Here is a 16,300-nt window from a genome sequence, read left to right as displayed (position 1 = left end):
TTGTACTTTTCGAACGTTGAAGTTGAATGAAGACACATTTCGTTAAGTTGCGTAGCCTTTATTAAAGCGAATGTTTCTACGGCTCACTGATTCGTCCGTGAGTGCCGAAAACACAATTGCAGGAAAGCCAACTTACACATCTGCGTAGAGCCCTACAATTTACATCCGTAGTACCGCGCCAACGTCGGCTGGCTGGCCGGTCAGTGTCTGATAGCGGCGCGAAGCGACTAGCTCGATTAGACTAGAGCAAGCGCACAAAGTTCAATGGAAGCGCAAGTTGAGTCTGCTAGGCATGACACCTCCCCTGTCGCGATTAGCGGAGCCTCCCTGCTTATCGGAGACAGCAAGTGCGCGTGAACACGGGCTCGTCTTATGATCGGGAAAAAAAAAAATATCAAAGCCCCGCGTCGTAAAAATTTGATCATAGATTTTGATGTCGGCGTCGGACATCGCTTGGCGAAAAATCAGTCCGAACCACAACCGCGCAGGCCCTCCGCGTGGCGCAAGTATGTTACTGTACTAATTGAGTTCCTCAAAGTTAAATACGTCAGAAAAAACGTAAAGTACCACTTAAACATAACCTACAGAGGTGATAGCGTCAGAGTTTAATTTCAATACACCGGAAAACATAATTATGTTACGCGGAAACTCAAACACAAACCCCTTCTTCAAGCGGCACGGCCCACTCGGTTCCTTGAAACAACACCATCGCGCTCGCCTCCGCGCAACCGCAAGAAAGCTGCTGTTGCCATGAAACGTGACAAGCATTCAGGGAACTTCGAAATCTATCGCGTTGCACTCTTAAAGGCGAAGCTTAAGCGCTCTCCAATTTTTTTGTACCGTGGAGAAAGTCCAACCACCGCCGGCCACGAAGACAGGCTTGAGCCAAACTATTCGATTTAAAAACAGCGGTGCCTTGGCACTCTGCGGGTTTACAACATGGTCCAGTAATGCGAGCTATAGGCCAATAAGGCTGCTTGACCAACAGAAACAGGGATAAAACAAACTAATCACGAACACGTAGAAGGAAGCTTTGCTGTATACTGACGCTTCTTCCTCCATTATTAGTTCTGCCTTAATTCTCCGAACGCATTGTGTAGTACAGCGCAAAAATTCTGTGATTTCTGCCATTTCGCTAACATTTCCTGGTGCTTCCTAGCTTCCAGATGGTGTCTTCTGTGGCGGATACAAAAAGGCCGTCTCTCTGCCTCCAATTCGTGATTTGAAGATTTTCAACTACCGCGTGGAGATGACCTCGTCCCGAAACAATGCCACGCACTATAGTGACGTACGTAACAGTTACATTCATGAGCTGTCTGCTGCATACTTCATTGTTTGATCATAGGAACGCAATCTCACGTTTTAGTTACCTTTTGTGGCAGTTCCTCCTGCAAGATCTTTGTTTTTATCTCTCTCTAAATATATTCTTTACAGGTTTGGGTCGATCTAGACCGCACGTTGTACCGAATAGATTACGCGCCCATAAATGGCACCTTTGTGCGGCGTAGGAGAGCCCTTATCGTATCTGGAAACGAAGGTGGGTAGCATGGAAAGCCAACATAAGTATGGCGTGGCGTTTATCTACGAGGCATGCATCTGCAATGCTACACCGAGTTACAAATATGAGAACATTGTTACTTGTCTCTCATTGTCTGCATGTTCCCCAAGTTAAATCGCTTCGTTGACGTTGGTATTACAGTGAAAAAGAATGTTTTTGCCCCATGAATGCTGTACGGCTTTGCAGGAGGCGTTTTATCGTAATGAGTGAGGCTGTGTTTGTACATTAAGGGTGGTCTTGAATCGGTGGTCGAATTATTTATTATTTTGTGAACAACCCCTCCGCTTTTCATAGAAGTGAGAAGAAGGCAGTTTCGTTCAGTTTTGTCCGCTACGTAAAAAAAGAAATTGAGTATCAGCAATCAGAAAATTCTTTCGGCGACAAGTTCTCACGTCATCATCATTGAAGACACTCTACACCTTCAAGGCGTTTATTTAAAAAAAATTATCTCACCACCTAACTGAAAAGAACCTCGTCAAAAACTTAAATACAAGTTCATTTTATCAGTACGGTGAAATGACACGTTGCTGGTATAAAGTCCTAATGCATTCGATAAGAATTGGAGCTTCGTTATATATGCGTTACCGAAGACACTGCTGAGCGTACATTCCACTCCGGCAAAAAGATGTGTACACTGTGCCTTGTGGCCATGTATTATGATATTTCAATAAACCTCCATGCAAAATATGAGTCTGTGTGCTGATTATATTGCGAAGGGCGGATTTCGAATCTGTAAGAATGACAACGGGTTGAGGCGCACAAAACCGTAGCTCATGGTGACCTTAGGAGTGACTGTGCAGTTGTGAGGTCTGTGTCTGATTTATATGATTTATGTATTTTAAGTGTCGCTACGGTGGAGCAATTGCCGGTAGCTACTGCAAGGCTAATCCCCCCAGTAGCCTACAACCACTCAACTCAACACAACTATATTGCGAATGTTGGCCCGTTTCGCTCCCGGCTTATCAATAATATTTATTTGCCTAATGGATGTACAGAAGTAGGAATATTCCTTAGGCGAGCCTATACAATGTCAAAACTTATCCATAATGGAGATATAAGCCAGAGTGGTTGGTGCTGGTCAGGGTGCCATTTTGCGTGTTTTCAGAACTTGTAAAGAGAGACCATGTGGCAGCTTCCAAACATAGCTCTCACGTCTCGGTAAAATGCTAACTTCTCACCTCGACGCTGATGTTTGAATGGAAATACCAGCAAAAAATGAGTGATAGTTTGTTTAGTTCAATAGAAGGTTCATATGCCACAGCGGTTGCCAGACAGTTCGACGACATTGGCACAGGCAAGCAGATTCTCAAGTTACGGCATAAAAGCAGCTGGATACCACCATTCATAAATAGGCGCCCGCTTCCATTTAACTCTCGCTGTGGGACGTATAAATATCTTAAGCTTCATAAAGATATCTTGAGTTGGAACTTGCAAGACTGCCTGGGAAATTGTAAAATTCTCTAATAGAACATTTTCAGTGCGTTAGAAAGGATTAAGCAGTATTGTTATATTTCGTGTCGCAGTACACTGAAAAAGACACCCTTTGCTTATCATTTTGACTCCTTTCTGCCCTTTAAAGCATCGAGTTTATCTCTATGTGGCAGCATGTTATCTTGTATAGCTGCTCACTATAACCTCTTCCTCGGATTTTCAGACGCAATCTACCAGATAATTCAGAAGAGCAACACACGTTGTCATGTTAAAAGCATACTTGACTTGGAATTCGATGTCCAAATGATCGCCGATCCAAGCTACATCAAGCACATGACACCGGCAACGTTTTTCGGCGGTGACGACAATGACATAAAGTTGACATACAAGAAACAGGTTAGTCGCTCATTTATTTGTCATATTGGAATTAGAGGTTCTTTACATCACGCTTTCTTTCTCGGTGTCGTGCCTAAGAGTGGAGCGTCGCAGGCACGTGAAGGCATTGTGTAGTCTCCCGAGTTGGTTGGTTGGTCACTGGTGGGGATCTCGACGAGCAGGTTCGCATACACTTAAAAAAAATTTAAGCTCGTCCAGCGTCGAGACTCGAACATTTATAGCGTAGCAGTTCGATGCTACGCTGTAGTCCACAGCCGCACTTTAGTCCACAGCCGCACTTTTTTTTTCTTGTTTGTGTGGACATATCAGTGTTGTCATACGAACAGTAATTGCATTACATTACGCAGACACGAAAAACAAACGCACGCATGCTACACAGCCCAACGAATGTTCAAAAAACGGGCAAACAAAGACAAGCGTCCAGATACGAAATCCACTCAGGAAAGGGACAGAACGTTCCAACCCACACAACGCACTCGAACAGCCACTTCTCGAAAGACAGGCCTTGTCGGGCTCGGTGGCTCGGCATGTATGTCAATCACGTGGTTTCTCCGGGATTAATGAGGAGCTAATTAGATAAACAAAGCGCAGTATCTATTACTGACTGTCTTTTTTTTTAAAGAAAGGAACCGTATGCCGCGAGATGCGAGGGGAAGTTCTTTGTACACTTCTTCCGTGTCAACGCCAGCTAGCTCTTCGAGATGATTACCGCGAGATGATTATTATGATTTCCATATTATGGCACTCGCTCACAACGAGGAACTGGCCAAGAAGTGTCCCGGTTCACTTAAAATAAATAAGAAGCAACGTAAATGCGAGCCTATGTAACATTTTTCACGTTGCGCAGCCCGGGTAAGCCAGAGCGCATGCTCGCGTCAGGTTCCTGTACGCCGGGGACGTGGGAATAAAATGGGCAAATTTAACACTGCTTAACTTAACACATTGAAAACAATTGTTTGTGATTAGTCCGCAAGGGTCTGGGTGTTCATGTCGACGCACGCACGCGCACACACACAGGGAAGAGCCACAGGGACGCGATAATGTGAGTGAATACGTCAAACACGAAAAGTTAGCGCCACGACCAGGTTTAAAATAGTAAAATTGAAACCTTTTAGATATTCCCGACTCTTCAAGATGATGTATCCTAATGCACTTGCTGCACTAGGTTGCGAGTGTTGTGATTACCATGCACCCGCTATTTTACCCGTTCATATTGGCGCCCCATCCACAGCACGTATCTTCGCAAAAACGCTCTTACGTTGAGTATCATAATTATTTCACTGTAATAGCAGATATCATGTGTCTTTGTCAGCCTCCTCACAAGAACACACAGCGCTGTCGGTTTGTCTCTGCCTTGTACAAGAAGCATTAGGTACAGGCTGTGCCATTTCGAGGTCTTTGAATTGTTCTTTCCGTTGAGCGGCTGGTGTTCATAAGTTTGGGGAACTGCATGTTAGGGTCCATATTCTTTTCTTTCCTGTCCCTTAAAGCTAATTAGCAAACTAAGCACGCTGCGGAAAACCTTTCTATTAGCCCAAGACGACTGGGACAACATGCCGGAAACGTTTGTTTCCAGTGCATCCCATTAACTTGGCTCCACGGTGGTTAGGTGCCAGTGGTTACATCAGGCACTGTACATACTTCGATCTCTCTACATGCGATATACCAGGTGTTAAATTTTAAGTTCTACAGAATTAAAAAAAAAAATCACCTGTGGCAGATAGCCCAATTCTGTTCCTTGAGCTGGATTATTCGAAGATGTAGACATTACTTGCACGAGAAATCGAAACATATTCGGCTTATTAACGGAAATTTGTTTGAAAAGTGAGTGGGACAACAGCGCATTTTTACTGCCACTTTGATGCCGCATATATGGAAAACTGTGCCATCTTCGAAATTTCTTCCTACTAGATATGCCTCACTAAATAACCGACTATAGTTCATAGCTTGCAATGTGTGGAGGGAATTAATTATTTAAAATTTGCGCAGTGAATTCTAATCAATTACTTGATAATGTGTTTCAATTCCTCATGCAAATAATGTCCTCCTCTTTGCATTCTCCAACTCAAGGAATGGAATTATGCTATCTGTTATAGGAGATTTCTTAAAATTCTGTAAAACTTAACAATGATCACCCCGTATAATGGGTCAATAGAAGTTCACGTGTACGAGATACGCGAACGGGAAAGAGAACAGTGTATTTTTGTCCGTGCGCTGAAATAAAAAAAAAAAAAAACATTTCAATCAACACGAGAACCAAGAAGCAGCGAGGGAGTGTTATCGTCCATATTGGTGCAGAGTTCACCACTAAGTATACACTCCAAGACAGCGTCAGAATTTTAAATGCGAGAACATTTCCATACCTACCCTGCAAGAGAGAAAGAGAAAAAAAAATGAAGCATAGAAAGGCAGGGAGGTTAACCAGAGGTAGTTCTGGTTGGCTACGATGAACGGGGGAAGGGGGATAAAAAGAGAAAGGGAGTGGATGAGAGAGAGAGGTGAGCACAAGTAAACCCTTAAGCAGTGGCTCATACCCTCGCAATGCAGAGGCTACAAGCGCTCACCAAAGTGAAAGGAACAGTACATGGATTCATTGAAATCGCCCATCTATACAACACACAGAACAGCATACGTTTCAATAAAAAATATTCGCTAATTCATGTTAATTAACACCAATATGGCCATGGGTTCGAGTGCCGTAATGAACTCTATTTTAATTAAACCTGCCTTATCAGGTTCGGTATCGAACCTGATAAGGCAGCGATCGACCGATGAGGGTTGATAAGGGTTTACACTTTTGGATCTAGTTCCATAACATTGATAATGACACCGGGCTGCGTTGAGATGAGCAAGTGGCACAATCCTTACGCATACCACCAGAGGAGTTCATTCGTGAATTTTTTTTTACTTCTAAGACAACCATAGAAGTAACACCTGTGCAACGCTATGTACTTCTATACTAGAGATACCCGCCAAGTGTTTTGTACTTGTTTGTGCTGTGCTGCTGCTAGTATTAGGTATTGAGCTACTGTGAAACATAGATGACGGGGAGCCAGCTAAATTACGGTCTAAATCGCAAAAATACAGGCGATGGCGCCAGGTGCGATTAAGCCGAGATCTGGAAACAACCTCACAGCGAGCGCTGCGTCGCGTGGGATGGGCATAACCCCGGAGTCTGTGCAGGTCTTCCAGTGACTGGAAATGCAATACGGGCCGTAAATTTCTATCTCGACGGCGATAGAGATAGAACGTGCTCTATGGTGCGTGGTCGGGACGCGCTAAACCTAATCCTAATCCTAAACCTAAGTCTTATCCCTAAGATGTATACTTCCCGGTAAAACAACCTAGAGTTAACGAAGGACTACAGTGTACAAGTAAGAATGAAAGAAAGTACTCGAAACGCGTGAACTCATAGAAATAGCTCGCTGTAATTTCGCTTTTATGCTGTTCTTCTTAATTTTCTTGCTGTCAGCTTGTTGTGGCTTTTGCTGTGCATTCATTCCTTGTTGGTTATGCGCGGTTGCGGCACACGGTTATGGTTTCTTTCCCACACAAGATTAAACAGTTTGAAGAGCTTGTGTTTGTTGTTCTCGGTTCTCCATGTTGTCTTCTGGTGCTGTGAAGCCACAAAGCGACTAGCTGGAACTTTCACGGTGGTTCAAACCTTCAGATGAGCCGCCATCTACTATAATTCTTCTCCACGTCTTGCTGCTACATCTGTCTGATGAATGCGAATGAAGAAGCGCACGGATTATTTGTATAACCCACTACACTGCTGTGTTTAGGAGCTTTGTTCTGCCAGGACAAGGAGGCTATGATTGCGTGCCCCTAAAAGCCCATTGTTCTTGTTTCAGACGGTGAAGCGAGGAATCCCGTGTCACATGTGGGAAGTACTGCGCACGGACTGGCCTCCCGGCTCGGACGGCATCTCTACGCTGTGGGAGTGGTGTTTCGTGGTGCCCGTAAGTTGCTCTACTGGACTAAGCATTGACTAGGCAGCAATGAATGAAACGAAAAGAATCCCCGCCCCCCTCCTCCCCCCAAATATATAACCAGCATGAAAGCTAGAAAAGGCACCTCTTGCATATGGTGCGCTCGACCCGCTCCATATATTTTTAGATTGTGGGTTATTCGCGGGAGTGGTTGCGTGCAGTGTCCCCGAGGAGCTACCGGCAGCTTCGCACTCTCGAGACATCAACCGCTTGGGTGCGTCATGCCGTGACGCGAGATGACGGTGCAAGAATTTCACGGCATGGCATGCATAAAGTGTCACGAACTGCTTCGGCCTCGACCCATTGAGCAAAATGGTCCACGGCAACTAACAAGTAGTTGCTGTCAGATCTAGTTTCTGGAAAAGGACCCATTTAGTCGTTGCCCACAACTTCGAAATGGGACCTTGGTGACTGAAAGTTTTGCATCGGTGGCTTTGAAACGGTTGTTGGCACTTTGTTTATCTGGCATGTTTTACAAGCGGCAACGTACGCGTCGTCATCTCGCCTCATGTTCCATCACCAGAACCATTCGCCAGGTTCGCATGTTGACGTCGGCGAGCGTCCCAGAGTGCGGGATCGACGACACATTCAATCATTGTACAATACTGTACGCAATAAATTCTTGTGCATTCTTCTGTAATACAAGGCACTGCTTCACAATCGTCCCAGACGCGCAGACGCCTCGCAACAGTGCCGTGCTCGTGCACGATAGAATTGTCCACGCCAGAACCCGTCACATGAACAACTCTGTTCGCTCACATTGGCCGAACGCTTTCGCACCGCCAAACAAGTGATGAACTCGCGATGGTCATCCATTTATGGCAAATAAAGTGCTTTGACTGCGGGACAATTGACGAGCGCGAACTAAAGCTCTAAAAGATCAAATAAGTTTATTAACGGAAAGTGACAGTGTTTCGGCCTATTGATAACTTTTTCATTTATTCTGCTGATTTATACTTATATCCAATTATTTGCCCATTTTCTTCTTCATCTATGGACATGTATATGCAAGAGCTCACCATTTCTGTATTCATCGTCCAAGTTGTGATTGATACTTACTTTTTAGATTCTAGTTTTTTTTCTTCAGTTGCTTGGCTTACTGCCTGACTATTTCGGTGCACATCGTATCAAACGTCTTGTTGCGCCCACTGCTTTGAGGATTTTTTCCAGCGTGCCGACGCTAAGTGCACGTCATATTTCGTGTCATTTCTAGATATTCAGTAGACAGTCAATTGTTGTCAAAGAGCCGGTGACAAAAGTGGCCAACATTTTCTATATCATCAAATAAACCAATTTAAGCAAGCCCAAGACATGGCAAAGGCTGCAAAATCCTTTGTATAGCAGCGGGTATTATAAGCAACATCCTGGTTGGAACTGATATACGATGGTATGAATGTCTCTTGCAACGAGTAATACGAGCATACTTTGTGAGCACGTTGACCAAAGTCCGAAAAAGTGCGATATAAGATCTTAAATCTCTTCTTGAATGCCATAAGTGCAGTTGACCGTTGTAGAGCGGGCCAGCGGCATGGTGGCTGGCGAAGAGCGTTCTCAACAGTTGATGACAGTCATCGTGTAAGCTGCTTCGGCAACTTTGTGTCATCTCTGTCAAGAAAGTGGCATCAGCTAAATGTTGTACTTGCACATCTTTGTTGTACTTTAGGGGTTCCCTCTCACCTGAAATAGTTGTTGACGTAAGTCTAAAATGCTTATGTTACATAGGTGCTTTCAACGGCAGTTGACCCCAACGATAGGTGGCATCAGTCTCAGTTGGGAGTCGTTACACGGCAGATCCAACTGCCGTCTACAACATAATGGCGGTTGACTTCAGCTGAGGCCGGTGATCGCGATTGAGTCAAGTCGACTGTCAAAATGGTGGCCTCCAGTGTGGTGTTTTTTTATAAAAACGTACTCAAGTTAACTTCTAAGTATATGCCTGTACTGAATTAATTTCTACATACTTGTAACGCCCTATGGATATCGAGGGCAACCAAATAATTCATTAGGTATTTATTAATTAAAAGACATTGGGGACCACATTTATCACCAAAATAATATAGGGCAAGTAAAGATAGATTTCTTTTCCTCTAAACATGCATTGGAAAAGTGATCACGTGATGTGAAGAGCATGTCTGAACTGAGTTCAAAGCGTACCAACCTTGCAATGGGGCCAATATAATCCGTTAAAAAATCCCTTCAGTCGAAAAGCCGTTGAAACTATCAATCGCTGCTGCGTTCGACGGCACGTGACAGTATTCGTGTAAGCCGGGTATCGCCTAAAATATTTTTCATTGCTTATGTGCTCGTTGAAAACGACAGAGCGCCGCATTCTCGGGTGACCACCTTAAAGACTACTTTTACTTTTGTCTTTTACTTTTACTTACGTCAAACCAGCCAGCATCTCAATTTATCGACTGACATTCTGTCCGCTATCTTACCTAATGAGGGCGCACTGAAAGGGATAAAGCCGTGGAAACATCGTTATTATCCTCATCGTCACCATTTATTCATTTATTTATTTACTTACTTATTTACTTATTTTCATTGTTTATTTTTTTTCAGTAGAACACATAAAAATGGAGTAGCCGAACTACTCTCTGCCTCAATTTCTCCGCAGTAACCAATGCCCAGCAGAAAATGTATTTCTTGACGTGGTTGGCCGAGGGCACGAACCATGTCACGAATATTCAAAGGAAGCTGCCGATCGTGGTTTCGTCTTCAGTGACGCGAACCAACCTGCGCGCCCTCCAATCGAATTTGCGCCAAGAAAGTAAAGATGGCCGCAAAGGGTGGTGCTCGTAACGTTCGGGTTGGAAGACCCGTTTTACGATAGCACAGAGATGACCAGACACACAGTGCAATTTCATTCCTATCCTTATTCACACATAATGCTGCCCGGCAATTAATTACCGAGCTCTAGCTTTATCTTGTGCTGCATTAAAAAAAAATGGGGCATCATAGAGAGAACAACGCGGAATATTTTACTTGTATCGTGCGGTGCCTGTTTCCGTCGCTGCGAAACTAGAGGCCTGACCTAGAAAGAACGCTGATAAAAGGCGTTGTTATCAGGAGGAGTCGATATTAGTTCCCTGCTAGATTGTGCTGCGTAGGCACCGTGAGAATGGTACGCTCGATAACGAAACATGGGAAAAAGAACTATCGTGTACCTGAATGTTAGGAGAGCTGGGTTATTCCCGCTTGTAATTTTTTGGTGACTTCTCCGCGATAGCCGCAGTATTCTCAAGTTCCTTTCTCTAATTATTTTTAGACGAACTAATATTTTACTTTGTGTTTGAACCTTTGTCCTAGGTGGGGCACTATGCAAGAATCATTGTAACCTCCATATGCCACCGGCTATGTAAAATTTATCAATACGTGGTAGTTCGGTCTTCAAGTGAGCTGTACAGAGTTGGTGTCGGTGAAAGCGTTCATCAATCGCACCTCTGGATTCTTAAATTTTTTAAAGCCACTACAGCCCTAAAATGCCTCTTATTGCGGCATTGAGATGCATACGCGCCAGACGCCTTCGTTTTTATGCAGGCAGCTTCCTGCTGCATGATGTGAACTTTTAAGCGTCGAGAAACTTAGTACTGCTGCACGTTGTGCCGTTGCCTTTGCGTAGTGTGCAGCCAGTGTTCTTGGCACACAAAACCACAAAAACATAAAAAATAAACGCTATATGCCTTAAGTTATGACCTAAAATGACCACTTTGTCCCGTTCTTTGTAGAAAGGGCAAGAGGGAAAACGTGCATCTGGCGACACATACATGGTGAGCCTCGATTTAACAGTGATTAGGGTGAGTACGTTTACTACAATGATATGCCTACCTTTCCTCCTTCGTTCCTCTCCTTCTCTCTCTCTCTGTCTGGATTGCAGCCATCCTTATTTTACATTTTGCTATTGCAATGCCAAAACGTAATCCGAAATTATCCTTCACATCGCATATGAGATGGATGCTGCATTTGAATATATTAGATCAAAGGGCATACTTCGTTTGCCTACATAGGATGACTGCAGGGAGAGCGACGGGGTCACAAGCGTGCTAACATTATAGCCTTCAGTAATCAAACAGACAAACACATAATGTTTAACTTTTGCCTTCTTTGCCGATTATTTGCGAGTCATGGGAGCAAGACGTTTAATCATGCAATTTGGATAGCTTTCACAAGGAACGGCATATTCCAACGGGCAACAGATGCGGTGGTATAGTGACGTAGATTACCGACATTATACGGAGACAGTAGAACGCCATTTTATTGCGCCGATAAATCAGGCCCACGTCGCTTCCACAGAGCTTTCGACTATTCAGTATAAGTACTATAGAACGTCTTACGGAGATCTTGGAGCGCACCCGCAAGTAAAGGCTTAATGACATCCGTGTTCTAAACGTTACTTTCTCCGTTTAGTAAAAGAAGAAGTGGCACTCGCAATAATGGCTTTTGTTGTGACTGAGGACTGAAGAAAAATGCGTGGGGGCATGGCTGGCAGGACATTTCTTGAAAGTGCAGGGGAGCCCGGTGCCTTCGTAATATCAAACCGATCCTTGGAATGGCATTGGGAGGTTATTGTTCGTTGCCGTGGTTTGCTAGAGTATAAGGTCTACCCTTCATGTGACGGGAAGATGACCCTTGAAGCCTACAAAATAACAAAATAGGCAAAGGACTAAACGGCCGAGGACACAATTACCTATTAAGAGTTGTGCCGCACATGAGCTCTTATTCTTCGAAACGCTACATCAATTTGTGCAAAACTCGAAGAATGCATATATATATGTGTGTGTGTATATATATAGCTCCAAGGGAACATGTACATAATGAAAGCATAAGAAGAAATTGTTGGAATTCTCATTCTGCTAGTATGACGACATGGCAGCGAAGAAAACAATGCAATTGCAGGCAAGCTGTACTGAAATGTCCCTTGGTCGTCAGTGCTTCGTTGAAAGTATTAATTTCGTTCTTCTTCTACGAGCGTTTTTGACCCATGGCATAAACAAAAACATGTTTAAAAACTCCAAGACGCACCGAGATTTTTATTTCTGTCTGGAATTGTGATTGGAAACAAAGTATAAACGCCTAACCTTCTTTCTCTTTGCAGTTTCTCCAAGTTGTAAAAGAATATTGAAGCAATAAACTTAACTAAGGCTACAAGTTATATAGGGGCTCCGTCTCGCCTAATGACAAGTCTTGTTTCTGTACTAGTTGCTCCGGACGTGGTGGGTTAATGCTAACTGTAGGTGTCTGCACTATTACATCCGTAATGGTTTATTGCAATAGTTATTGAATAAATGTACACTGAAAATGTGAACGAAACGTTGACAGCTTCATTTTTATTTTTTAGATGTAACTCTAGGAAAATGTCATCTTCATCACATTTATATGTAAAAACAATTTAGTTTGTAGGTCACACAACACTAACCGGGCTCCCCTTTTCAGTTCACCGAGTCAACTTCTCGCCCAAGTCAGCATTCCACTGGCACTACGAACACCTCTGCTTCGCCTTTTAACTATTTGCTTTGTGCGGAGCCGTTCCGCGTAGGTTAAAGTTTGTGGGTCGCCGCTTTGATGAGCGAAAATGTCGCTTTCGCGCAACTCCTGAAGCTCTCGGGCTGATAACCGTTTCTCTTGCTTCAAAGGTTTCGAGTGATGGCGAAAACCCCTTGTCTCTTGAGGAAGGCACTCGCTTCAGCTACAACTTGTACGACTCGTTCAAGAATCCGCCGGAACTGATCAATTTGCATGGCTTCGACATCTCGTCTTGTTACAAAGGCAACGATTCGGTGGACGCCTTCCTCGAGGTGAAACGTGAGTGTCATTCGCGAAGTTCGTAGCAGCAGTTTCACTGTCGGCGCAAAGAAAGAATCGCACCTGACTTGGATATGCACCGTGCGTACTTCATGTACGCATGGTGCCAAGGGAAAGCTTCCCGTACGTGACTCAGCTCGTCATAGCATTTTCTCTTCAATATAAACCTCAACTTTACTGCTTTTTTTTTTAAGGCCGGATTACAAGTTTGACAAAATATAACTGTTCCTTTCAGATCACAATATTTATATATTCATATTTAAGGGTATGTTCGCGCTGTGGTCATCGCCACTGTAATAAATGTTTACCGTATGCCAAAAAGAAAGCGATGGTCTTTGCTGACAATGGCTAGTTGCAGTTTGCAGTTTCTTTTTCTTTATTGTTATTTTTTTGCGATAAGATCTACATATCAAAGGGACTTCCAGAAACAGAAACGTTGAAGCCTCAGCGTGAACGAGAAATCTCGTTACTTCTCTAATTCTAACTGCCCGCTCATGTCCGCCTGGCACATTTTCTTTTTTTTAACTTGTCCTCTTTGTCCCATATCCACTAGAAATGCGGTCTTTGAGGAAGTAAAGCAAACACTCAGCTGAGTAAAAAAAAATGAAAATACTGCCAAAATCCAAAATCGCATCGCAACAGAAGGAAAGATAGGGAGTGAGACACCAAAATCACACCGTTATATGTGGCACTCTCAAAGCAAGTACCATACAATTCACAATACGTTCTAAAGTCAGGTTTGTCATTGCTACCTCCTAAACACGAGAAATGTTCTTACGGCACCGGCTAGCACAAAACGCAGAGCAAGGCCAAGCGCACCGGTGGCGAAATTACTATGCATCATGCATAACTGCAGCATCCCCGGTATTGCTAATATGAAGCTCGGGAGGAACAAGGCTGCAATGTTTACAGCTTACTATCTGTATATTAATTGAGAAAGTTATTTAAAATTGCTTGTTCCAATTGCTACTAAAAATCACTGATTCTATATTTATCTTCATTTCTTATTCACTCTGTCCCCGGACAGGACTAATAACACCGTTTTCAGTAAATAAATACAAGAGGCTGCCATACGTACTTAGAATTCCAAAAGAGGAAAATTTTACTGCCAATTGTACTTTTATGTAATTAAACGCGTTCGCGCCCAGTAATCATGGTGATCAGTGGCAGGTACATAGATTCCGATAAGATAGACCTTCATAATTTTGTCTCGGTACAAAAGACAATGTAATTCAGAAAATACATATCATCATCAGTGTTCACAAAACTGTAGATCTAAAAGCATCCGCCGTAGCAATGAATAGCAAACACCAGTGCAGAACGTTCACCTTACTGCTTCGAGAATAAGCGCCATTACATTGTACCATTGTTTCGCGTACGAGCACAAATACGTACTTCTCAGATGAGCATTTCTGATGGCCTGTCACTGAATAACTGATAAGAATGAGCTATTCAAATCAATCTAACAGGACACCGATTGCCACGGGTACATGCTCACTGTCGTAATATTGCGTTACCTACTTGTTAACCACAGGTATCAAAATTGAACCCAAGCTGAGAATGAATTACGTACATTTCTCCAAGAAATACCGAAATGACGAAGTTGCATCTTCATAGAATTAGATTATTCTTTTATTGCCTGCTGTTTTCAAAGATTCGGTGTGGCGAGCCTCTCACCTTTATGTCTCTCACTTCAGTTTCAACTTCCGACTATTCGACGCTATCGTCTTCTTCTACACTCAACGACCCTAAGTTTTTGTCTGCTTGGCGTGAAGCACTCGACCAGGCTTCCTCTCTTTCGGACCAATCCTTGCGCATCACGCGCATCAAAGGGGTAAGCATACGCCTGTAGCATGATGACTTTGAAATTGAAAAATTTTGCTGTTTTCTTTTCTGCCTGGTAACCTTGACTTGAGAATAAGAAATCGACGCTCGTCAACTTCAATGGCATTCCGTGCCTCGGGGAGCAGAGGTAGAACTAGTCAGCGTTATGGGCACCTAAGTTCACCGTTATTGGAGCCGAGCTGCGACCATGGCAGGACACTGGGATGCTTTAGCGTTGTATTGAGAAATAGCTAATGGCTACACGAAAATAAAGATCAGTACGAGCGTTATATGGAGAATGGGTCATCCAGATTCGAGGGAAGGACACTAGAGATGAAGGTAAAAAACACCATGAAGTGCGGATAATGGTAAGGTCAAACGAAAGAAATAATAGTAATGTAATAAAACGTGTCAGATGTAAATACTTCCTAGAAAAATAGCGCGTGCCTAATAGAAAAGACGTGTTCCGGCGCGTAAGATATAGGGGTCGGTATCCATTTGGAAGATTTTGATGTTTCACTGCGTTAAAAAAAACACAAAACAATCAATAATTAAAAAGCGATGAACTGAGATAAAGTGTGACGTTCTGAAAGAAGCAAGCAGAGGGCGCCAGGCATAAGCTTGTAGGATGCAATGTTCCTCTACACTCTGCTCTCTACGTGTGCCTAGCGTCTGGGCCTTCTATAAAACTCTGAATTCAGACGCTGATTTCCCTATCTTTTCACATTGCGCGTAATTTGTACATGCGTTACTTCGTTTCGGCTGCATTGTTGCCAACTTTATTATGCAGTGGTGCACGCAAGCATTCGGGAAAAGGGTTGTTGCCAGGCAATTGCCATTCAGTTGAGAAATACCAGTGCTTAATAAAAACAATTTGGAGCTTTACGTTCTAAATTCACGATCTGATTATGAGGCACGCCGTAGTGGGGGACTCCGGAAATTTGGATTGCCTGGGGATCTAAGTAAACGGGTGCTTTCGCATTTTGTCCCCGTTGAAATTCGGCCGCCAAGGCCGGGATTCAATCCCGTGACCTCGTGCTTAGCAGCCCGACACCACAGCCACTAAGCAACCACGGTGGGTGGTGCTTCAGAGTGCCTTGCACAATAGCCGGTATAACCCATTATTCTTTAATGTGCGCTATCTTTGAAAGCCCCCTGTTTCAGACAGTTCAGATTGTTTTTTGAAGGTCTAAACGCGAACCGTTTAGACTCGCTCAATGAATGCTGGAAATGGTGCCTGGAGTGATCACACGGAAGAGGCCGAAGAGAAGGCTAACTCGCATTATAGTTACTGCAA

General features: G+C 43.6%; 1 protein-coding gene across 1 annotated transcript in view; it reads left to right on the top strand.

Annotated features, from left to right (window-relative positions):
- The window catches only part of LOC126530898 (uncharacterized), a 37,428-nt gene that overhangs the window by 13,457 nt on the left and 7,671 nt on the right, over positions 1-16,300 (top strand). Inside the window, exons 5-11 of the mRNA XM_050178220.3 lie at positions 1,160-1,288; positions 1,435-1,537; positions 3,213-3,385; positions 7,240-7,347; positions 11,106-11,174; positions 13,011-13,179; positions 14,877-15,013. Coding sequence (XP_050034177.2) covers positions 1,160-1,288; positions 1,435-1,537; positions 3,213-3,385; positions 7,240-7,347; positions 11,106-11,174; positions 13,011-13,179; positions 14,877-15,013 — 888 coding nt within the window. The remainder of the gene's footprint in view (positions 1-1,159; positions 1,289-1,434; positions 1,538-3,212; positions 3,386-7,239; positions 7,348-11,105; positions 11,175-13,010; positions 13,180-14,876; positions 15,014-16,300) is intronic.

The sequence above is a fragment of the Dermacentor andersoni genome, chromosome 5 (assembly GCF_023375885.2).
Source record: "Dermacentor andersoni chromosome 5, qqDerAnde1_hic_scaffold, whole genome shotgun sequence".
In the NCBI taxonomy this organism is placed as follows: Eukaryota; Metazoa; Arthropoda; class Arachnida; order Ixodida; family Ixodidae; genus Dermacentor; species Dermacentor andersoni.
This window is presented reverse-complemented; position numbering and strand designations above follow the sequence as displayed.